Here is a 24,599-nt window from a genome sequence, read left to right on the forward strand (position 1 = left end):
TGTTTTGGTATTTGGGAATGTGTTTGCTAACAGCAGCAAAATTTCAGAAAAAAACAAACATTGCCCCCCAAAAAGTTGCTGAGACTCCTAAATAAACACATTCATGAAAGTTTTAAACTATTTTAACACTGTTATTATCTTTTATCTTCACAAACAATCCTGTGAAGTAGGCAGAGCAGGCATTATCTCTGCATTATGGAAACTAAACTGAGCTCAGTTACTATTTAAAATGGGCCACTGTAAACATTATAAAGATAAGATAATGAGAGCTAGAATGGACTTTAACATTCCTTTTACAGTTAATTTTCCTCTGTTTTACAGATGAGAAAAAATAAAGCTCAGGGAAGTCAAGACATCTCCGATGTTACAAAACGCTCAGTGACAGATTGAAGACTGGAATGCAGGTCTCCTAAGCCCTGGCCCACTACTGTACTTCGAGTACCACACCACAGTCAGATATAAAAGTAGACTGGAAAATGTTAAAAATCAACACGTAGGTAAGTAGCATTACCAGGTCTGGAAAAAGACATATTTTTCAACAAAAAACAGAATTTTTAAGGAATTAAGACACAAATAAATTTAAACATAAAACTACCTACCACCTTCATGTCTTTTCCTAAACTCCTTCACCTGTTCTTTCCTTTTTTTTTTTTTTTAAATGTTTATTTTGAGACAATGCACGCCCTCAAGCAGGGTAGGGGCACAGAGACGGCAAGAAAAAAACCCAAGCAAGCAGGCTCGTACTGCCAGCACAGAGCCCAAAGCTGGGCTCGAACTCAAAACCATGAGATCATGGTCTGAGTGGAAATTTAGAGTCAGACACTTAACCGACGGAGCTACCCAGGCGACTCCTCCTTCTGTCCTCACACAAGGATGTGATTAGTCTACAAGTTCCTTAAAATTTCCATAACCTGGGGCACCTGGGTGGCTCAGTCAGTTGGGCGACTGACTTCGGCTCAGGTCATGATCTCACACAGTCTGTAAGTTCGAGCCCCACATCGGGCTCTGTGCTGACAGCTCAGAGCCTGGAGCCTGTTTCAGATTCTGTGTGTCCCTCGCTCTCTGACCCTCCCCCGTTCATGCTCTCTCTCTGTCTCAAAAATAAATAAACGTAAAAAAAAAAATTTAAAAAAAATTTCCATAACCTGTGCATATTAAGATTTCAAAATTTTTTCAACTGATCAATTTTCTTTTTAAAAAAAGTAAAATGGGCACCAATGGGTGCATCAGTTGGTTGAGGATCCAACACGTGACTTGGGCTCAGGTGATGATCCCAGGGTCTTGGGATCAAGCCCCATGTCGTGCTCCACGCTGGTCATGGAGCCTGCTTGGGATTCTCTCTCTCTCCCTCTGCCCCTCTCCCCCACTCGCGTTCTAATAAATAAAAATAATAAATAATAATAAATAAATAAAAAGGCATCTTCAATAACCACATTATATTCCTGTAATAAGCATTAAAGTGTGTGTATATATACACTATATATACATATATATATATACATCTGTATATACATATATAAATATAGATAATAGATTTTTTTAAGTAGGCTTCATGCCCAGCATGGAGCCCAATGCAAGGCCTGAACTCAGGAACCTGAGATCAAGACTGAGCTGAGATCAAGAGTCAGATGCTTCATCAAATGACCCACCCAGGCACCCCAGTATATTATTTTTTATTACAGTAACTTATGAAGTTATTTTACTCAGGTCACTTTAAGTATTTTCATTGTGTATGCTCACTAAAATATTTCCATGTAGACTTCCAACTGAAACAGGAATCATATCTGATAGACAATCTAATGCATGTACGCATTAATAAAAATGTGATAATTGATTGGTAGACATGTATTATGCAGTGGAAGGTTTTTTTGAGAACTGTAAGATTGGGATTAAAAAGATGTAGCTTATACAGTCATAAAAATGCAGACACCAAGAACCTTATAAACACATGGTGAACCAATCTTACTCACTTTTTTTGGCAAGATTTTTGAACAAATGTTTCAATCCCTAGCCAGCCAGGAAGACATGCCAGTCTTATAGACAACTCTATAGGCTAAAAGATGCAAAAGCTATCTGATGCATTTGTATGCAAAATTGCACAAGGAGAGCAAACCAAAAGCTATTATTAAAACTAGAGCAAGATTATACACACACTCATATGTTATATATGTTAAATGCGTATATGTATTTTTTAACATGCCATATATGTTAAATATATACATTGTACATATGTGCACCAATATATATGCACATATATATATGTATTATTCATCCATTTCAACAAGACTTAATGGAAAACTCTGGACCGGGTAAGGCCCTAAGTACCAGTAATTCAAAAATGAGTTAACACTGTCCATGCCCAGAGGGAACATAAGGCAAGATAGACAAAATATTTCTCAATAAACTCTAAATATGCATTAAGTGCTGAAATATAACAATAACTCAAATATTTGACAATTGGATGGAATAATCACGTTCAAATCATTTTAAATTTCAATAGCTCAGTAATATAAGAACCTGAAGCTTCTCAAAACAGGAAGTGAAAAAAACAAGCTTTTAAGGCAGTGAACTGAAATAACAGGAGTTCAAATGCTTCAAGTTTGTTTTAATTTTGTGCAATTTATGAAGGTAGAATAGGTAAAGTTTGGTTGTGTTTATACCATAAAAATGTCTAAATGCATGCTTAAAAAGGTATTTTGCCCAAATACCCAAATCACTTTTGATGTTACTCTCACTTCCTTTTCTGAAAACCATCGTAACCATTTCCTTTAACCACAATACCACAGGTCTAGTAATTTTTAGTACCGTTTGCCTTGCTTGTTTTTTTAGACAAAGTTCATATAGGAACTAATTTGAAACTTTGTTAAGGAGCATAATATCACAAGAAAAGTCCAAGTCAGTACAACCTGTAAGTAGTACTATCTAAAATTAAGTTGTTTCCATCTACCATAAATGTATAACCAAAGCTCTTTGGTAAATGCAGAGGGCTTCTTTGTGATGACGCTGAGCTCCTGCCACAGAAGATGTAACAAACTGAATAGACATGTTGCAGTTGCCCTCTCCAGATTTTACTGAGTTTAGAGGCAAATCAATCCTTGCATTCAGGTGAGCAACAGGAACACAAGCCATCCTTATAAAAAATTTATCACTATTAAGCTAGCATAGTCTTCTCCTTTAGAATTACAACATCTATATCAAATTGTTGGAATAAATCAGTTTTAAAACTTGAACTCCATGATATGGATTTCAAAAAAATATTTCTTCATCAGCCCTAATCTACACACATTATAATTATATTGCTATGGTCAAGCTACAAGGAATGTTCATGATATAGTTAACATGCCAACAAAAATAATTATGAAAACATGACATCAAATACACACTGCAAACTCAAAAAATGGTAGAGTGTGCCCAAAAATCTCTTTAATTTGCTCTTCACCACGTTCTTTGAAACTTACTAACCTTGCCTTAAAAGGAAAACGATTTTGGTCTGTTTTCTCTCAAGATAAATTAATACAATATTTGTCCTATCTTTACATCTATTTCTCTTAACTCCAACTCAGCCTTCCATTTCTTATTCTACTGAGGCCATTTAAAGACTTTCGATGGGCCTCTGAGTTACAACTACACAAATTTTCCTTACATGTTATAAACCAGCAGTAATAGCAACATATTTACAGTTCTAATTGTACCGACACCGAACTTTAAGAAATGGTGTTTCGGTGCTATTAGATAGACATGGTTGCAAAAACTAAGAGGAGGAGTAAAGAGGGATGGGAGAGAAGGTTGTTATTCCTGTTCTCGTGACTCACAGCCCAGAAGTATTTCAGAAGAAAATTGGTTCCACCCTCACTTTCCCCTCCTCTCTACCTTCAAAATGAAATAATTCCAAATTGTCAACATGCTCTCAAACGACTGTTATTTAGCAATCCAAAATAAAGTGGCAAGTGGAGGAGATGCGGGGTTCATCCCGATTAGCCATTCCCTTCCCACATCCACACGCTTACACACCAAAAAACTGAGACAAAATTGCTACCACCTCCGACAGATTCCTACCATTCAACCTCAGTTATGAACACCCAAGTTTTCCTATCTCCTCCCCCCTCCCCCAATCTCGCCCACCCTCTGCCCTCCCTTTCCCGTAGACCCCGCTCCGGGGGCGGGGGCGCCGAGGAGGGGGCGGCAGCGGCGCCCCGGGCCCCGCGCCGGCCCGGCCGGATCCCGCCGCTGGGAGCTGGGAAATGGCTTCTCTCTGCCTCCGGCCGGCCCGCCCGCCACCGGGGGAGGCGCCGGGACTCCGCAATAGGCCGCGGCGCTTCTCGGCGACCCCGGGCCCGGCCTGACGCGGCACTGCCGTGATTTTTGCCTCGGGCGCCGCCCGCTGCCCCCACCCCCGGTTTTCCCCGGCCGCGCGTCCTTCCTCGGCCCGCCCGCTGCCCCCGCCGCGGTCTCGCCGGCCCGTGCGCACCTTTTTGATGTTGTAGAGGCGAGTCAGCATACCGACGCCCCGGTCGTTGAGGATGGTGAGCTTCTCCGCCAGCTTCTGCTGACTGGGCTGCAGCACGGAGCGCGACATGGTGGTGCTGGTGGTGGTGCCGCCGCCGGCCGCCTCGCACCCAGTCACCGGCCCGCGGCCTCCGCCGCAACCTCTGTCGGGCCTCCTCCCCCACCGCCCGCGACCTCCGTCTCAGGGGAGAGCGCCCATGACCCTTGCGCCCCAATCCCGCGCCGGTGACTGAGCGAGCCGCGGCAGACGCCTCGGGGGTCCCTTCCCCCGTAGGAGCCCGCGTCCCGGCAGCCTCCTGCCTTCCGCCCGCCGCCCTTCCGTCCCCACCCCCGGCGCTCTCCGCCCCAGCCCCCACCGAGCCGCCTTCCCCGGCTCCTCCACTAGGTGTGGCGGCGGCGGCGGCGTCTCCGGCGGCTGAGAACGAGGCCGCTTCCCGCAGCCCAGGACGAGCGCTCGGTCACCTGATCGGCCGCGCCGGCGCCCCCGCGAGGCCGGACGGGGAACTGCGCCCTGGGGGCCTTCGCCCGCCCCGCCCGGCCTCGCCGCTGCCGCTGCCGCTTCGGACTGGGCTCGCGCCCCAGTCCCGGCCCCCCGCGCCCGCTGCGCTTGATCCCAGTGTGGGAGTCCTAAGCTGAGATCAAGTGGAGTCGCATTTCCACGCTCGTCCCGCGTCGCCCCACACCCTTCTACAAGTTCCCAAAAGTTGCCTTTCTGCAGCACCTTCCTAAAGAAATCAGCAGAAGTCCGGGGGGGTGGGGGGGAGGGGAGCGTTTCAGGCGACTTTCGTCTAAGAGTGGGCTGGAGGCTCCAAGCTCTTTTTCCTCCCACCGCTTGACAGACGCTTGTCGCTGAACACAGCAGATGTTGTGCTCCACGAGGCGGGCATCGCCTCTCCCATCCTCCCTATCCCATCCCTACCCCCCTGCCTGAAGACAGTTTTTGAGAGGGGAGGTCGGAAGTGAGGGCAACTCAAGTTCCTGAGATAATCGGAATCCGGAATTTGTTGACTAGCAGCACCCATCCGGAGAAGACGCAAAATAGGCCCTGGCATGAGGGAGGCAAAAGATAAATGCTTGTTCAGTGAATGAAGGAACGCTCGCATTTTTTCCAGGCCTCCACCCTAAATCCCACCCCTTCTTGGAAACATTCTACTTTTCCATCTTTTTGTTTTTTCCTGATCGATTTCTTCCCGGCTACTTCTTCCAAGACTACTCCCTCTAGTCAAATGTATTAGACTTGGTTCCAAAAGTGAACGAATAAAGGACTTATGTAACTGACTGGCATGAGGCGTTCTAGCCAAGAGGATTCATACTGCTTTGATTATTTCTGGCCTTAATTTCTTTCAATGTGTTAATCTTTGTATTATATTCATTAATTTTTAGTGTTACGACACAATGTTCTGCCACCTTCAATAAAAAATATACTAAGAGTAAATAAGCTATCGTTAGATTGATCTAAATGCCTTATGAGAAGGAAATTGTGATGAACAGCTTTTAAAACATTTTTTAAAGCTAGCGAATGTACCATCCTACAAAAATATTTATTTTATTATCTTGACAAGAGAAAGGGAGTGGACTAAATGCATTTGAGTTAAGGGGCATTAAAGAAGTCCAACGTCCACCAGAAAGTCTATCATACCTGACACTGCTTGAAATTCTACACATAGAAAGAATTGCATTACCTTTGAATGAAGGCTTTGTACCTAAAGTGTCCTTTATTTTCTTTTTTCTTTCTTTCTTTTTTTAATGTAAACACCTCAGAGATCACCTATTGAGCTATTATTACTCAGTTAAGTGTTGGGGGATTTACTTTCCAACGTGATAGTTAAACTTTCAATTTAGAGGAGGCAAGCATCTGGAGCCTGCCACAGTGAGAGCAGACCTGGGAAATGCAAAACTGCAAAGGGGTTTGGGACAATTGGATAAGAAAACTGAAAGATGTTCAACGTTGAGGGAAAGATGTGCTCTTTTGGGGGACCACAAACAAATTTAGCTAGATGCAGAACTACAGAGTGCACCAATGAAAGTTTGCATCATTTTCTAGTTTTTCAAAAGTGCTGCAAAAAAAGAACGAGAAAAATGGCACCATATTACAATTTGAACACAACTGCTACTCTTTCTTGAGTGGTTTTTCTTAACCACTATCATGTTTCTATATGAACTTGAACAGTTGTACCTACTTATAATTTAGAATACCTAATAGAGGGAGAACTCTGTAGATGTTAGTCTCATGATTCAATTTTTATTATAACTAATTTCTAGACATATTGACCCTAGAGTGAATGGAATATGCCTATTTGAGTAAAAGAGTTTATGTCCAAATGAGGTATTCATAATTCTTGCATTTTTTTCTATAGTTTGCATCAAAAAGCATTTTGTTACTAAGATTCAACCCTTTCAGTGTTTGCCTGTATGTGTAAAAAGTATACTGTCAGAGCTAGGGTAATTATATATTTTGCCACGTACATATGATTTTATGGCAATTATAATAAGTATATCATTTTATATTTTCATTCATTTCTTCAGTCTTTGAAAATATCCTATACCATGCTAATCAGCCTGTAAAGGTATTATGAAAATTGTGCCTGTTGTGGTTTTTTCCTACCATAGCTTCTGGAAAAGCATAAAATTTTAAAAATGATTAGTGAGCTAAGTTTCAAAAGCATTAGAGAAGATTTTATTTCCCTCATCATATACAGCAGTCTTCACAGTTATTTTTGGTACTAAAGATTTCCAAACACTTTCCTTCAGTTAAGAGATTTCTACTGTTTTGTCCCTAGAACATATTCAGGGATCATTAAAATTATTATAAGCCTTCAGAGAGATAGATGTAGAGAGTAGGTAATAGCTTCAAATTTATAGTGATCTTAGAAAATTAACTAGTAAAATTAACTAGTGGAGACCAATACGCCTAAAACGTGAATTTTATTGTATGTAAATTATCTCAATAAATCTGATTCTTAAAAAATAAGATTTTTGGAAAATAATTTTTTGAGGTAAGTATAATGATACTCACTGGAAAATATTTAAATTGGAGAAGGAGGAGTGAAGTTGGCTTCATATTAGAATTTATAATAGAATTACAATTTATGACTCCCAAATATATTTTATAATGAGTCAAGTATAAAATTCTACTCACGAAATTTCAGAAACTATGGCACACAACTTTTATATAGGGTTTACATAAAAACATTCAATCATTTACAGTGACAATTGTGGATGGGTTTAAAGAGTATTATTCAGTTCTTTGTAATATATTAAATAATCAAATATTTAAAATGTGCAGAGTACTGTTGTTCTAGAAGGGGATATGAAACTGTATAAGATGTAGATTTTGATCTTGAAGTCACATCCTGGTGGAATAGAAATATGCATAAGGAGATACAATGAGGCAGCCTGAGATACAAGACCACAGGCGAAGACTTAGCACAATTTCAACCGGAAACGTCTAAGAGCCCTTTTCAGAATACGGGTAGCTTACATTTTAACTTTGAATGAGAGCAAAGTCTTGGACTTTTAAACCTGTAGAAAATGATATTCAACAAAGTTTAACTTTAGTAAATGCAAAATAGCGGGAAAGTGCAGGAAAATAAAAAGAATGTTCATTGCATACACAAAAGACACAATGGGAAATATAGGTAGAAAGAAAAATGGAACAGAAAATATATAGCCTTATATGAATGGTAAGAAAGCAGAAAAAATTCAATGAAGAAAGAGAAAAAATGGGATAAAAATGGTGACTTTTGGAGATTTGAGGATAATAGAGATAATTTGAAACAGTTGCTGACTGTGACAAGTATTACCGATTATCCTTCAATATGTATGGTCTCTTTCTCCCCTAGAAATAAAATAAAGACTACATTTCCCAGCGTCTCTTGCAGCCCACTGTGGCCATATGACTGATATTCTGGCCAATAGGATATAAGCTTTCAAGAAGCTTCCTTAAGAGACTGCTGCAGCTTTCCTTTTGCCAGTTCTTCCCCACTTTCTTCATTCGGCCACATGAAAGAAGGATGCTATGACTGCTATCTTGGACAATAAGGACAATGGCCACGTACTAAGGATGGCAAAAATAGAAATAGAAGGTGTACGTGGGCTTTTTAGAGCAGAACTGCCATACCAAACCTTGCCTATCCTAATCTGGATTTTGTGTGAAAGAGAAACTTTTATTTAAGCTTCTTTTGTTTACTGTTGTTTATTTTAGCCAAACCTGATACTAAATATTAACAATTTTTGTGGCCAACATGATAATATCTCTACTAGGAATCAAATAAGGAATAGAAATTAAATTTAACATTCAAGTGTTTTTGCACTATGTGTTAGGTGCTACTATTTGAGTTACATTTCCTCATCTATTTGTCTCAGCGATCCTTTGAGATATTATCCTCTTCATTTTATAAGTGAGGAAACTGGAATGCAGATAGGTTTTTTTTAAATTGCCATAGAAAGTGTTAAAGCTGGTATTGGATCCTTTATCAGTCTGACCAAAGTTCGTGCGTACTCTTAATTACTGTGATGTCACTGCAGATCAGTTGGATGACATAAATTTGTCATGTAACCCACTAAACATGATTCTACAGTTTCTTCTAAAGTCCTTTAACTGTGCCCAAACCTTTATAAATAATCCCCTCATTAAAATGTCTTCAGATAACAGCTAGGCTGTCATATTTCCCCCTGACTAATATATGAGTTTTTCTAGTAGCTTTCTTTAGCTTTGTTTTCTCCAGAATATAGGATGAAAATTATTTCATTATTGCTTTTTCCTAATCACGAGGAAGATTTAAACTTTTTTAAATCACTTAGGCAAGCCAGATTTCTGGTGTTTCCAGAAAAATCTTAAGGCAAGAGAGAAAAATTGATGAAAGGTAACTTTTTGAGTTCTTGGGATAAAGCCTTTTAAGTAGGACGTTTCTTGTCAAAGGTACTGTTCCACTTATTCTTAAAGACAAAAACATCATTGTTTTTCCCATCAGACTTCAGAAATATATAACGAAATTTCTCACAACCTGAGAATCATGCAGCTGATATATATTAGTTTTACCTGTCCTCCTCCCTCTGTTTGGGAAACTGCTACATTCTGACAGAATTGAGTGCAGAGAGAGAAACGTGAGTCAGACAATGGGAAGGGTCAGGCACATATAAAATAGAAATTAACGGAGTTTTTCAAGGAATTATCATTTTTAAAAATTGGTGTTTGTTTGTGGTAAGCTCCGTGCCCACCACAGAGCCCAACACGGAGCTCATACTCACGACCCTGAGATCAAGAGTTGGATGCTCAACCAACTAAGCCATGCAGGCATCCACAAAAATTGTTTTAAAGACTGAATATAGGGGTGCCTGGGTAGTTCAGTCACCCCCAGTTTAGCATCTGACTTTTGATATCTGCTCAGGTCGTGATCTCATGGTTGTGAGATCAAGCCCCCCATAGGGATCTATATTCAGCATGGAGCCTACTTGGGATTCTCTATCTCCCTCTCTCTATGCCCCTCTTCCTCTCATTCTCTCTCTCTCTCTCTCTCTCTCTCTGAAAATAAATGTTTACCAAAAAAAAAAAAAAAAAAAAAAAAAAAAAGACTACATGTAGCCAGACTATAACGTAATCAGAGAAACCAACTTTGGGTGAAGTATGGAAAGGGACAACAGAAGATTTCACTGTTGTTTAATTTAACAATGGTCACAGAGAGGGTAGACAATATCATATATGCTACATCAATACTTCAAGTTCTGTTCCTTTCCATCCAAAGACAACCAGATATGATAATTTACTCCACTAAAAAATAAGAAAGAAAATAGGGAAAAGTTGGAGCAACAGTATCCCAGTACCTGTAGTAAATGAAGTAAGGAGGTAAGACTTAGCCAGAGATCGCAACTTGGTATTGTAAAGGAGTAATGAAGACAGGCTTAAATGAAACATAAGATGTCTCCAGTAGTTAGCAGAAGAGATGCCAGAAATAGAACTGATCCGAAAAGTTCAAAAAGAAAATGATGAAAAATTAATTACAGTCTTGACCTGGACCATTCACATCAAATTAGATTCATCTTCTAGCCTGCCAAATCTTTGATAACGCACTTCACTATGTTTATTTGCTTCTGCTCTGCAAAACTAAAGATATATTTATCTTTCTTATTAAAGTCACCCAAAGAATTTCAGTTTTCCCTGTAGAAAAATTCCAATGTATAATGAAGTTTTTAGTTTATGATTGGTTTTAATTCTTCTTGGTTATTTTCATAGTACAAAGGATTTGTGAGTTTTTTAGGTCTGTTTTAGAAATTTGTTGGGCTTAGATGAAAAAAGAATGAAATCTTGCCATTTACAACAACGTGGATGGAACTGGAGGGTATTATGCTAAGCGAAATAAGTCAGTCAGAGAAAGACAGATCTATGATTTCACTCATATGTGGAATTTGAGAAACTCAACAGATGAACAAAGGGGAAGGGAAGGAAAAATAAGATAAAAACAGAGAGGGAGGAAAACCATAAGAGACTCTTAAATACAGAGAACAAACTGAGGGTTGATGGGGGTGGGGGGATGGGGTGTGGGTTAAATAGGTGACAGGCATTAGGGAGGACACCTTTCAGGATAAGCATTGGGTTCATATGTAAGAGATGAATCACTGGGTTCTACTCCTGAAGGCAAGACTACACTGTATGTTAACTAACTTGAGAATAAAAAAACAAAAATGAAATTTATGCTTAGATTTACACTTAAATAGTGGATGATGAAATACAAATCAGTGTAAACAAATATTGGTGAATCTTTTTATTTTGATCTTATGTCTTCTTTAAATATTAGAATGCATGGAAAATTGGCGAAGTCAATGATAGAACAAAACTTGAGTTAGAATACAGAATAAGCCTATGATGATACTGAAGTTCCAGCTGAACACATAAGACCCATTTACATTTTTACATTTAGTCTACCCCAAAAGTAAACAGTCTTTCAAAAATTTGGAATGATATTGAGAATACTGAACTGGACATCCAAGGAATTGCCTAGACTGTAGATACAAATTTGGGATCATCAGAATATGGATGTTATTTGAAGCCACAGGAGTAGATGAGATCATTTTTGGAGTATTTTAAAAAGGAAAATAAAGCCGAGTCCAAAGCCCTCAGGAACTCCAACTTTTAAGAATCAAGAACCCGGGGTGCCTGGCTGACTCAGTTGGTGGAGTGTGTGACTCTTGATCTCGGAGTTGTGAGTTGGAGCCCCACATTGGGTGTAGAGATTACTTAAAAAAATAAAATAAAATAAAATAAAATAAAATAAAATAAAATAGCCAGCAAACTGAGACTGAAAAGAATTCTCAAAGGGGCCAGAGACTGGGGCAGTAGCTGGAGGGGTCAAGGGGGGGGCGGGGCGGGGGAGGGAGGAGGTTGTTTATTTTCAGTGGTAATACCAAACTATCCTGTAGAAAGAGATAGATTTATAACTCAGTACAGAGAGCTAGGATAATCAAAAAAGCAGAAGCTTTGACAGTACAGGAAGGAAAGTGATGAACGGGAAGCAGATAATATAGAGCCAGATTGATTTTTGATTCGGGGTTGTAGGGAGAGATAAGATAATGATATTAGCTGGCTACCTGCAATGTGTCATGTTCTGTTCCAAGTGCTTTTCATGTATTAATGTGTTTCATATTCATAACAAACTCTTGAAGCAGGTACATTTTGTTTTTACTATTAAAGAAGAAAGGAAGTTATGTCTATGGTCACAACTGGTAAGGGGCAGAGCTTAGGCTATTAACTACTTGATGTGTACACTGATGCAGATCAGTAGAATTACTTTGGCGAAGATAAGAAAGTTTTCTCATGTCTTCTATTTTCTCAGTGAAGTAGAAATACGTCTTTAGCTTAAATGGAATGTCATGTGTCAGAAAATGTTAAACGTTCATTTCAGTTTAGAGTTATGCATTTAAATGGTTAGCAGAAAAAAGCCTTAGCTCTGGGGTCAGACTGAGAGTTGGAATCCTTCCTTTGCCACTTACAGCAGTGTGACATTGAACATATGACTAAAGCTCTCAAAATCCCAAATTTTCACCTTAAATGGGTATAATTTTACATCCCTCACTAGATTATTGTGAGGTATGCATGAGATAAGTTTTAGGACTGTACCTTATACAATTCAATGAGAATAAATGCTGTCTGTCATTACCATTATTATTATTATTATTATTATTACTGCCCCAGTCTGCCCAGTTATGTAATCTTCTATATTGGTAATGACATAAAAGAGATGGAAGGTTGTGGATTTTTCTTTTTTTAGGTGAATGCAAAGGAAAGAGAGAGTAGTAAAGGAGTTGAGAGAAGTAGTTGGGGAATAATATAGCTAACTCACTGTTTTAGCATTCGACCAAAAAATATATATATATTAAAAGCCTACCTAATTGTATTAACACTGCTTTGCTTGACAAATTTCTATTTCAAAGTAATAATTTCTGAAAATCATATTTTCATTATTTCATGTTAGACACACACCATAATCATTAAGCTTCTAAGTGTTGATTATGTGCAAATGTTAAATTTGTTCTTATTATAAAATATACATTATGCTAAAATATTATAAACTCATTATAAGATGATTTTTCTCCATTAAAACATCACTGACGTCTAAGTGTTTACAATAAGTCAGGTGTTCACTGATGCTTAAATTCAACTTTGTATTCCTACTTAAATTCACATCCACTGTTACTTAACCATACAAACTAAGCTGCCGCTGTCAAATCTATTTTTTTTTTCCTGCTTTTAAACTATGAATATACAATTGCTCCACCTGGATTGTTTGCATGTTAAAGTTTTACCATTTCTTCATTTCTTCTATTGTTTCTTTTTTTTATTTACTTAATTTTGAGAGATAGAGAGAAGGCTTAAGTGGGAGAGGGGCAGAGAGAGAGGGAGAGAGAATGAATCCCAAGCAGGCTCCACACTGTCAGCACAGAGCTTGATGGGGGCACTCCATGCAGGGCTCCATGCGGGGCTCAAACACATGAATGGTGAATCATGTCCTGAGCTTAACCAACTGAGCCACCCAGGCATGCTATCATTTCTTCTGTTGTTTCTAATTACTTCAACTAATTGCTGTTTCTATTATAAAACATTAGAATCAGAATTAACTCAAAATTTTCACACTTTTTGTATTTTTCCCATTTCTAATGGTCTTTGTGCCATATTTGAAATGATAGGATAAACAATTCACTTTCAGTTTATAAAGAAAGGAAAACCACTTGTCCTAACTAGTTCCAAATTATCACTTATATAGTAGAGTCTACATTTAAAATATTAGGAGCATGTTAAAGCAAACTTCAGCGTATGCGTATATATGCATAAATACTTTCTTGTGTTAGATTTTAATTATAGAATAGTTTGACTTGAACAGTAAACATTTGTAAATTGATTTAAGTAGAAAATAGTTACATTATCCAATAGATTAGCTTTAAATCACAGAGAGAGAGACAGATATGAGTGGGGTAGAGGCAGATAGGGAGACAGAATCCAAAGCGGGCTCTAGGCTCTGAGTTGTCAGCACAGAGCCTGACTGACGGTGGTGGGGGGTTGGGGGGGTAGGGGTGGGGGGCTTGAACTCACAAACTGCAAGATCATGACCTGAGCCAAAATCAGATGCTCAACTGACTGAGCCACCCAGGCACCCCTCTCACTCTCGTGTTTTAAGAGAGGATGAGATAAACTTAAAGCCCAAGGATTGAATCAAAAGAAAGGAATGAAGTAAACAACTCATTTTTACTCACATTCTCCAAGGAGTCGAAGCAGAAACAAAACAGAGCTGCAATATTTTTTTTCTTTTAATATGTTGTTGTTTATAGGCCAAATTAATTTTTGGCTCTAATTTAGGTTCCTAATTAACCTTGGATCCTGGACCTCAATATAAATTTAATGAAGCTATGTATCCTATCCATAAGAATATACAAAATTTTAGTGCAATTTTAAAGAGTTCATGGACTCATTAAAGCCTCTGTGGGAGGCTTTCATAGACCCAAGTTTCACAGACCCAAGATTCAGAAGCATTCTGGATTGTAGTGAGTCCACCAGAAAAGGCACAATAGCAGCAATTGTATACCCAAGCAATCATGTGCTAAGTGTCCAGGTTTAACCTGACATAAGTGTTAAAAAAAAAAAAGAAAAAAAAAACCTTAAAAAACAAAAGCAAAAATTTTGTACCCCATTGTCCAGAGACGTAAAAAGTATTTTTTCTGATCAGTTCAGTGTGTTACAACCAACTCCTTGGTAATCTTTCCACAGATGTGTTAGGGTAGCCTTTGTAATCAACATTTTATCAGGACTAAATATCAACTGTAGATGGATGACTCAAGTTCTCTCATCTGCCTCCTCTGGTTGCGAGAACTTTGGCACCTCCAACAGAAGGTGGGAAGGAGAACTGAAAGCAGGAAACTGAAGTTGTTTGTTTTGTTTTCCTTTCAGTTGAATACCTTGACTAAACAGTTTACTGCAAGGAAAAGGTGGAAACTGCTGTTTTAGCTCTAAGTCTTTTGAATTGTATGCAAGTTATCATTTGCCTACATATCCCTTTCTCCTATTGTTATAAGTAACACAGGGTTCGCTGCCTCCTTAATGAAACGTGCAGTGCTTTAAAGAGATCCTGTGGCTTCTGCACATTACATAAGCCATAGTTAGTTTGCCTCAGAATGATTGCAGAAAAATTGTAAATTTAGTCTCAGAAACCTGCTGCTTAAAGCAGACTCAGCCAGCTTTTTAGTTTTCAAAGCTGCTCTGTATAAAGCAGCACATTTGGAAATCTGTTGCTGATACACCCTATTCATACTCTATTCATAAGAAGTAAAACTTGGGGCACCTGGGTGGCTCAGTCGGTTAAGCGTCCGACCTAGCCTCAGGTCATGATCTCACTGTTCGTGAGTTCGAGCCCTGCATTGGGCTCTGTGCTGACAGCTCAGGGCCTGGAGCCTGCTTCAGACTATGTGTCTCCCTCTCTCTCTCTGCTCCTCCCCCACTCATGCTCTGTCCCTCTCTCTCTCCTTCAAAAATAAATAAAAATATTTTTAAAAAATTTTTTAAAAAGGAAGTAAAACTTAACTTGAAAGGGACATGGCATACATGAAAGAATCACAAAAATGGAAGGAGCAATGAATTCTAAGAAAATCCAGTATTGCTTAGGTTTTCAAATACTGGGACATTAAAATAACTTTGAATGTTGATAATATACTCTTATTAGCGAAATAACCCCTCTCTTGACTTCTATGGCAGGTGGCAAATTCCCAGTCTACCAGCTTAAATTGGCACTATGTTTCACACTGCTATTGCTTTTCTGGGGAAGCAATGTAAATACAAAATAAATACAACCCCCACCACTACCACCATCATTTAACGTTAAACAGCAGTTTGACACAAAGCAATGGACTTGACTACAATGACCAGAGTTAGGTAAGCTGCCCCAAATTCTTTGAGGCAAAGAATATAACCAAATACTAGGATTAAGGGATTTTTTTCCTCCCCTCCATGGGAAACAGATTAGTTTAATTCATGTGAAAGATTTATTTTTCTTTTATGTATCTTTTATTTCTAGAGGTATTTCAAAAGGTATCTATTCAAAGGGAAGGTTTTTCTAAATTTTAATTTTTTATAACAAATTGTTTTAAACATAAAAAGAATAGAGGGGCACCTGAGTCTGTTGAGCATCCAACTTTTTTAAAAAAGAGTAGAGTATAATAACCTCCTATATACTCATTACCCAAGTTTGACACTTAATATTTTCCCAAACTCGAATGCAAAGGATTTTGATTTGTCTATAATCAAAACCAGAATTTTTAAATTTATGCTATAAATAATACATGATTATAATACAAATAATAAAAAAACTAGAAACTCTTGAAAGAGATCACTTTGAATTACTTTTTAAAAGACAACTTTTTAGGGGCACCTGGCTGGCTCAGTTGGGGGAGTATGCAACTCTTGATCTCAGGATTATGTGTCAAGCCCCATGTCGCGTATAAAGATTACTTAAAAATAAAATCTTACAAAAAAAAAGACAACTAATTATTGTTGACTCAGGATGGGCCTGGAGTTATAAACAGCATTCTTAAAATGGGGCTAGTTTTATTTTCACATTTTTTAATGATAATGTTTAACCAGATATTTAAAAAAGGAGCCTGTAAGGACAAACATCAAAGTGGCGTGCCTAGCAACAGCCAAACCAAGTAGTAAAACTTGGTTTTTAAGATCAGTTAAATACATATCTGTCTATCAAACTGAAGCTAAGCTCACAGCAAGTGATACCACAGCTGTCTGAGTGGGGCCTCCTAATCTTGGCTTGATCGGAGAAGCAAATAAAGAATGCACCAAAGTACATTCATTATGCTGAGTCACTGGGTTGAAAGAGAGAAAGATAAACCACTTACTGAACAATGACATATTTTTCTTTTAGGTGATTCACAAGTCTTTGAGGACCGGCAGGCATAAAGCCACTAGGCTCTGTGTTACCTGTCCAGTCTACAATAATACTCACCAGTATTTGTTCTGTATATTTTGATCTCAGGCAACTTTGATTATGAGAATTTGCTTATGTAAAAAGCTCTCTGGCTGGTACATAGGTGCAAGTAAAAAAAAATTTTTTTTCTTAATCAGATATAATATTCAGAATCCTAGTGAAGTATTTTATTAACCAAAACCTTTTTAGATTAGTATTAAACATTTGCTAGATATTTACACTAATTGACAAGAGAATTACAAAATCATTCTGACTGACTCAGTTCATTTGTTTATTTAAAAAATTTTTTAATGTTTATTTATTTTTGAGAGAGAGAGACGGAGAGAGACAGAGCATGAGTGGGGGAGGGGCAGAGAGAGCCGGAGACACAGAATCCGAAGCAGGCTCCAGGCTCTCAGCTGTCAGCACAGAGCCCGATGCAGGGCTCGAACCCACGAGCTATGAGATCATGACCTGGGCCCAAGTCAGACATGCAACAAACTGACCCGTGACCGACTCAATTTAATAGTTTCTCCATGTTTCATTTCCAAAATAATCATGGAATACCACTTTTCCTGGCCTTATGGGCTGTAGCTTCGGGAAATTTAACTTATTATATTGACAAGCTTGATAAATACATCATTTATTTTTTGTTTAGTAAATTTTAAGTTAAGCCTAAGATTCATTATAAGAAAAAGAGCTACAATAAAATGGAGAAATATTAATCTTTATAATTTTGTGTTTTTCATGATATCAAATGCCTTTTCCTCTCTATGACACAAAAAATCCAAACTGCATTTTCTTCATGAATTTACAACATGGGAAAAAATGAGGTCTCCAAAATTTAGAGCAGCAAGACTTCATACTTTGGAAAACAAGAAAAATTAAGTTTAAAAATAAGCTGCTTTTGAGGTGCCTGGGTGGCCCAGTTGTTAAGCATCTGACCTCAACTCAGGTCATGATCTCACTGTTCATGAGTTCGAGCACCGTATCGGGTGAGCTGGAGCCCTGCTTCGGGTGAGCCCCGCTTCTCTCTCTTTCTCTCTCTCCTTCTGCCCCTCCTGGGATTCTCTCTCTCTGCCTCTTGCTCACTTGTGCCCTGCCCCCCTCACCTCAAAAAAGCTGCTTTTGTAGTGAAAAGAGCACTTTTATACAGTGCTGTAATCTTTTTGGAGATCAATTTGGACATATGTGTAAAACACATTAAAAAAATCCATGACTCCTAAATACAGATCTATATACCCATAAACTGAATATTTGAACCCTGGAAATAATCCTTAAGAAAAAAAACTCAAAAATAATTTTGTGTATAAGGATGCTATTTATAATAACATACATTAGATACAACCTAAATTCTTACAGTTACAGGAATTCTAGCATATCCATACCAAAAAAATTTTAAGCAATTCCACGTCAATGAAAGAAAACAAGGATATCCAGGTATTACTAAAACCTGTTATACATCTGCTGCTAGTTGAGGCTTTTGATAGAAGTTCTTGGTCCTCTGTTAGCTTTTGAGAACTAAAAGGTAGTATTTCTTGGTAAAGTAGTCCATATAATAAAAGCAAGTAGATCACCAACTTGATGTGATATGAGTAACACTTTAAGCTCTTGATAAACTATTATAATATCACTTACCTTCAGTTCAGATTCTTAGTAGAAGGGAGAGAGTTGGGTGAAATACTAAACTATCTCTCAGGCCTGTTTAAAAGTACCAGGGTCATGGGCGCCTGGGTGGCTCAGTTGGTTAAGCGGCCGACTTCGGCTCAGGTCATGATCTCGCGGTCCGTGAGTTCGAGCCCCGCGTCGGGCTCTGTGCTGCCAGCTCAGAGCCTGGAGCCTGTTTCAGATCTGTGTCTCCCTCTCTCTGACCCTCCCCTGTTCATGCTCTGTCTCTCCCTATCTCAAAAATAAATAAATGTTAAAAAAAAAAAATTAAAAAAAAAAAAAAGTACCAGGGTCATAACGCAAGATTTAGTAATTCACATAAATAGGCCTTCAGAGAGGGATACCTGGAACTTTAGTCATCTGAAAAAGGGTCAAGACAAGGCAAGCACTGCCTTTTCAAGTCACTGGGCCTGTGGACAATGACTAATATGAGGTACAAAATCCACTAACCTCTGGGAACCAAAACGAAGTTTTCACTTGGGGTTCTTTGTATTCTCTGTCCACTAACAAAGCCAAATGCCAAAATCAATCCTTTCATGGACTGAAGAGGTCATTGGGCAAACTATGTGTTTTGTAGGCGTTCTGTGGTACTGCCCTACCTTTTTAAAAGCCCCCAATATTCTTGAGGTGAGACAAAAAATGTAAGGACACTGACTGCAAAGGCTGCTTTTAAAATATACTTGTATCCAAAAGAGATCCTCTTTCTCCTCATCCTCGCCAACATCTGTTGTTGCCTAAGTTGTTAATGTTAGTCATTCTGACAGGTGTGAGGTGGTATCTCATTGTGGTTTTGACTTGTATTTCCCTGATCATGAGTGATGTTAAGCATTTTTTCATGGGTCAGTTGGCCATCCGGGATGTTTTGTTTGGAGAAGTGTCTATTCATGTCCTTTTGCCCATTTCTTCACTGGATTATTTGTTTTTTTGGGTGTTGAGTTTGGTAAGTTATTTATAGATTTTGGATACTAACCTTCATCTGATATGCCATTTGCAAATATCTTCTCCCATTCTGTCGGTTGACTTTTAGTTTTGCTGATTGTTTCTTTCACTGTGCAGAAGCTTTTTATCTTGATGAGTTCATTTTTGCTTTTGTTTCCCCTGCCTCTGGAGATGGGATGAGTAAGAAGTTGCTGCAGCTGAGGTCCAAGAGGTTTTTGCCTACTTTCTCCTTGAGGATTTTGATGGCTTCCTGTCTTACATTTAGGTCTTTCTACAATTTCGAGGGTTTTTTGTATATGGTGTAAGAAAGTGGTCCAGGTTCATTTTTCTGCATGCCGCTGTCCAGTTTTCCCAGCACCATTTGCTGAAGAGATGGTCTATACTCTATTGGATATTCTTTCCTGCTTTGTGAAAGATTAGTGGCCACGTGCTTCTGGGTTCATTTCTGGGTTCTGTATTCTGTTCCATTGATCTGAGTGTCTGTTTTTTTGTACCAGTACCATACTGTCTTGATGATTATAGCTTTTAAAAAAATTTTTTCTTTAATGTTTATTTATTTCTGAGAGAGAGAGACAGAGTGTGAGCAGGGGAGGAGCAGGGTGAGATGGAGACACAGAATCTGAAGCAGGGTCCAGGCTCTAAGCTGTCAGCACAGAGCCCCATGCGGGGCTTGAACCCACGAACCGTGAGATCATGACCTGAACCAAAGTCAGACACTTAACCAACTAAGCCACCCAGGCACCCTGATGATTACAGCTTTGTAACACATCTTGAAGTTCGGGAGTATGATGCTTCCAGCTTTGGTTTTCTTTTTCAAGATTGCTTTGGCTATTCAGGATCTTTTCTGGTTCCATACAAACTTTAGGATTGTTTGTTCTAGCTCTGTGAAGAATACTGGTGTTATTTTGATAGGGATTGCATTGAATATGTAGATTGCTTTGGGTAGTATCAACATTTTAACAGTGTTTGTTCTTCTAATCCAGGAGCATGGAATGTTTTTCCATTTTTTTGTGTGTCTTCTTCAATTTATTTCATAAGCTTTCTATGGCAATGTTTATAGCAGCCCTATCAACAATATCCAAAGTATGAAAAGAGCCCAAATATCCATCAATGGATGAGTGGATAAAGAAGACATGGAATATATATATACAAGGGAGTATTACTTGGCAATCACAAGGAATGAAATCTTGCCATTTGCAACTGCATGGATGGAACTGGAGGGTATTATGCTAAGTGAAATTAGTCAGTCAGAGAAAGACAAATATTGTATGACTTCATTAATACGAGGAATTTAAAATACAAACAGATGAACACAAGGGAAGGGAAACAAAAATAATATAAAAACAGAGAGGGGAACAAAACATAAAAGACTAGTAAATATAGAGAACAAACGGAGGGTTGCTGGAGGGGTTGAGGGAGGAGGGATGGTCTAAATGGGTAAGGGGCATTAAGGACTCTACTCCTGAAATCATTGTTGCACCATATGTTAACTAACTTGGATATAAACAATAAATAAATTGAAAAAAAATACTTGTATCCAAAAGGTGTACACAAATTCTCCAGTCCCTCTTTTCCTTCATTAGCATGGATTAGGTCACTAGGCAGCCTACCAAGAGTGGAGACCTAAGAAGAGTTAGTATGTTTGGGAGTGAGTCTGGGATTGGCAAGAATAACAATGATTATCTTGGTGGTCTGGTCAGGATGTGCTAAGCCCAGATAAGAGAAAAAAGAGTTTTCCCCATTACTGAAGAAAGCAGAACAGGAGGACTTCTTAGCATGCAGGTGAACTCTGAGAGAAGATGTGATACTCCAAAGGAAGGAAGTAATTTAAAAGGAGTTCTAAAGGAGTTGGGCCCAAAGTAAGGATTACTCTCAAAGGAAAATGTGGTGTTACAATGCTGCCACAGTCTGCTCTGAATGAAAGTTTAGGGAACCTGCATCTTTCCGATCCTTACAAATCTAGGAGCATAGAGTATGTAAGGCCCTGGAGGTCGTTGGAGGAGTAGTAGAAAAACTAAAGTCCATGGAATCAGCCTTCCATTTCCCTGGAACTAAAAAGGGTTGGGTAGAATCTGCCCTGCTTTTTACCATTCCTCCGTTGATGTATGTTCTGACCCAGCCCATCTGAGGGTCACAGAGACTTTCCCAATCCCTTGGAGGACTCAGATATTGAAATTCCAACAGAGGAAATGTGGAGAAGAAATATGTGCAAAATGAGCATCCTTAAACCACAGGCAGGATTTTCACCAATGAAAGAATTCCATTCAACGAGTCCTCGTTTTGTTGTGAGTTCAAGCCCCATGTTGGGCATGGAAACTACTTAAAAAAAAAAAAAAAGTATAAAAAGGTGCATTGCAGATAAAGAAAACTCTTAAGAAAAAAACTTAACTCTCCTTTATTTAACCTAGTAAGGAGAAAAAAATTGTCTGACTTAGGTTTCAATTGTTTTTATTTTCCAAGCTCATGTTCTTATAATGCTTCAAGCTGAGTAGAGAAATCATAAAATCATAAAATCTTAGAGCTAAAAGAGATCTGGAAGATCATTTCTTCCTCTTTATTTTATAGCCAAGAAATCTCAAAAAGGAAAATGGCTAAAATGTAGGAAGCCAAAAAGTTTCAGGAGAAGCAATAAATACAGATAATCCATAAAATGAAAATGAGACCAAACAAAATCTTGGGTTTATTATAAAAATTATTATTGCACTTAACCATAGTTTCTCCACAGATTTGGATATATATTTGTTGTCTCTATTTTTGTTGGTTAAGGAATGGATCAAAATTTTTCAAAATTATTGTTTGCTGCTACAATGGAAATCTACAAAAATGGGTAATAGACTATTTTGGGATCATTGTTCAGAAGCACATTTATCTTAGAAATGGTTACCATGGAGATGAGCACACATCGTATGACTCTACAGCTTGTGAGTTAGAAGTCATCTATGCTACTAAGACATAAATAGCCATATATACACATACACGCACATAAGCCCATCCACACACGCACAGTGAAGTTATATTGTTCCTCTCCTTTCGTAAAATAATAATAAAACTCCATTCAATGTTGGTCTTTGATGGTGGAAGGACTGGCAAAACTCTACACCTTTTAAATGTAATATTATACAATGACATAAAAATCACTTTTTAAAAACATTGTAAAAGTAATCCAAATCAAGCTTAAAACATACTTAACATGTAAAATAAAAGATGAGAACATACTTCTTAGACATCACTCCTCTTAAAGTAGAAATATAAAAATAAGAAAGTAAAATGAAATGCCTGGTTGGCTCAGTCTGTAGAGCATGTAACACTTGACCATGGGGTCATGAGTTCAAGTCCCATGCTGTACATAGAGCTTACTTAAAAAAGTAAATAAAATACATTAAAAAAAATAAGAAAGTAAAAAAAGCCCAGAGTAGATTACAAAAAAGTTATTGAGTTATTTTCCCAAGGAATTCAATAATATTAATACTAATATATTATTAATATTGATAGCAATTAGCTATTAATAATAGTTTTAATAATGTTAGGGCCTAGTTATCAGGCTAGCCTTTCTCTCCCTGCCTCTCTCTAGCTAGATAATTTCTTTTTTATTTGTTTCCTTTTCTTTTTATTTTTTTTTTTTTGCTTTTTCTTTTCCTTCAATAAATACAATTTTTAAGCTGCTTAAATTCCAAAGACACTGGCCAATTTCAGAGTATCACAAAGGTATATATTCTGAATAAAGTTAATTTGATTTTATTTATTTTACTTATTTGTTTACTTTTCAGTAATGGACATTTTCAAATTTTCAAGCAACAGGAGAAAGAATAGCAAAATTAACACCCCCTCCCATGTACCCATCACCCAGCTTTGTTACTTATCAACATATAACTAATTCTGTTTGATTTATAACCTCCTTCCTCCATCATTTTAAATCAAATGTAAAACATCATGGTAAAGATTTTTTAAAATAATTACACTATCCAATTAGAAAACTTTTCCTCCACAGTTTGAATTTTTTATACTTTTCGTAGAAAAGTACTTCAACATTTCATTGTGTATAGGGTACAATAGCAGGTACTAAATTCAGTAGTATAAGAATGTCCAGAACTAGAATAATACTTCCTTGAACATTCACCACTTAATACACTGATGACTTATTTATGTAAAAAGAAATCTTTTCTTATGCAGTATAATTTTTTTAGACTAATGCATGTGTTTAAAAGTATATTTAAAGAAAGCCATGCACCTTGATTTGTTTTATAGAAACACAAGAAATGTAAAGCAAAAGCAAAAACAAAAACAAAACACCACAAGAAATGTATATTAAATAAATAAAACCAAATGTGTTTTTGCTTTTTTCCCCAAGACAGCTATTTTAACATGTTTGATTAGCAGACAAAACTCTATACTTGCTAGAAGAGTGTACAAAAAGGACAATTACAGAACAACACATCATCTTTCACAGTCTTTCCATAAAAAAAAAAAAAGTCATGCAAAGTTTCTCAATATTTGCTGCTATTTTCAAATTGAGGCAGCATGTAGTTTTCGAACTGGGGTATATTCTCCATTTGAAAAATTAAAATCTGAAACTGAGATCAGCAAAAAGTCTAGTCATATAACCTTTATTCCCTTTTACTTCACTACTCTTGCACTCTGCTTTCTAGAATTTCAGCACTGAAAGAGTTGTGAAATTTGCATTTTTCCTCCAAGTTCATCGATCCAATATTCCTTACTCTCTTCATGTTAAATACTTATTTATCAATGTATTTAAATCCAAGTCTTTAAAATCTGAAGTCTTTCAATCTTGCTTTTTTTTTTTAAAATCCAAGCATCAGGAAATGAAAGACATAACTATCATCAAATGAGTGACCTCTCAGAGATCACAAAAAATTGTTTCACTCTACATAGTGTCATCCCAAATAGTTTTAAATAACCACTTTTTAAAAAATATGAAACACTTCACAAATGTGTATATCATCCATGCGCAGGGACCATGCTAAGCTTCTCTGTAACATTCCATTTTAGTATAAGTGCTTCTGGTGTGAGCAC

General features: G+C 37.8%; 1 protein-coding gene and 1 non-coding gene across 6 annotated transcripts in view; both read right to left on the minus strand.

Moving 5' to 3' along the window:
- NCKAP1 (NCK associated protein 1) overlaps positions 1-4,812 on the minus strand; it is a 108,923-nt gene extending 104,111 nt beyond the window's left edge. For all 5 annotated transcript variants that reach the window (XM_023259532.2, XM_023259531.2, XM_023259530.2 and 2 more), the window contains exon 1: positions 4,469-4,812. In XM_023259532.2, the coding sequence (XP_023115300.1) occupies positions 4,469-4,576 (108 nt within the window). In that variant the 5' untranslated portion in view covers positions 4,577-4,812. The remainder of the gene's footprint in view (positions 1-4,468) is intronic.
- A 19,681-nt stretch (positions 4,813-24,493) lies between these two features.
- LOC111562049 lies at positions 24,494-24,599 on the minus strand. Its single transcript, XR_002745109.2, has one exon. It is a non-coding gene; the product is annotated as a U6 spliceosomal RNA (small nuclear RNA).

This window comes from Felis catus, chromosome C1, assembly GCF_018350175.1.
Source record: "Felis catus isolate Fca126 chromosome C1, F.catus_Fca126_mat1.0, whole genome shotgun sequence".
Lineage (NCBI taxonomy): Eukaryota > Metazoa > Chordata > Mammalia > Carnivora > Felidae > Felis > Felis catus.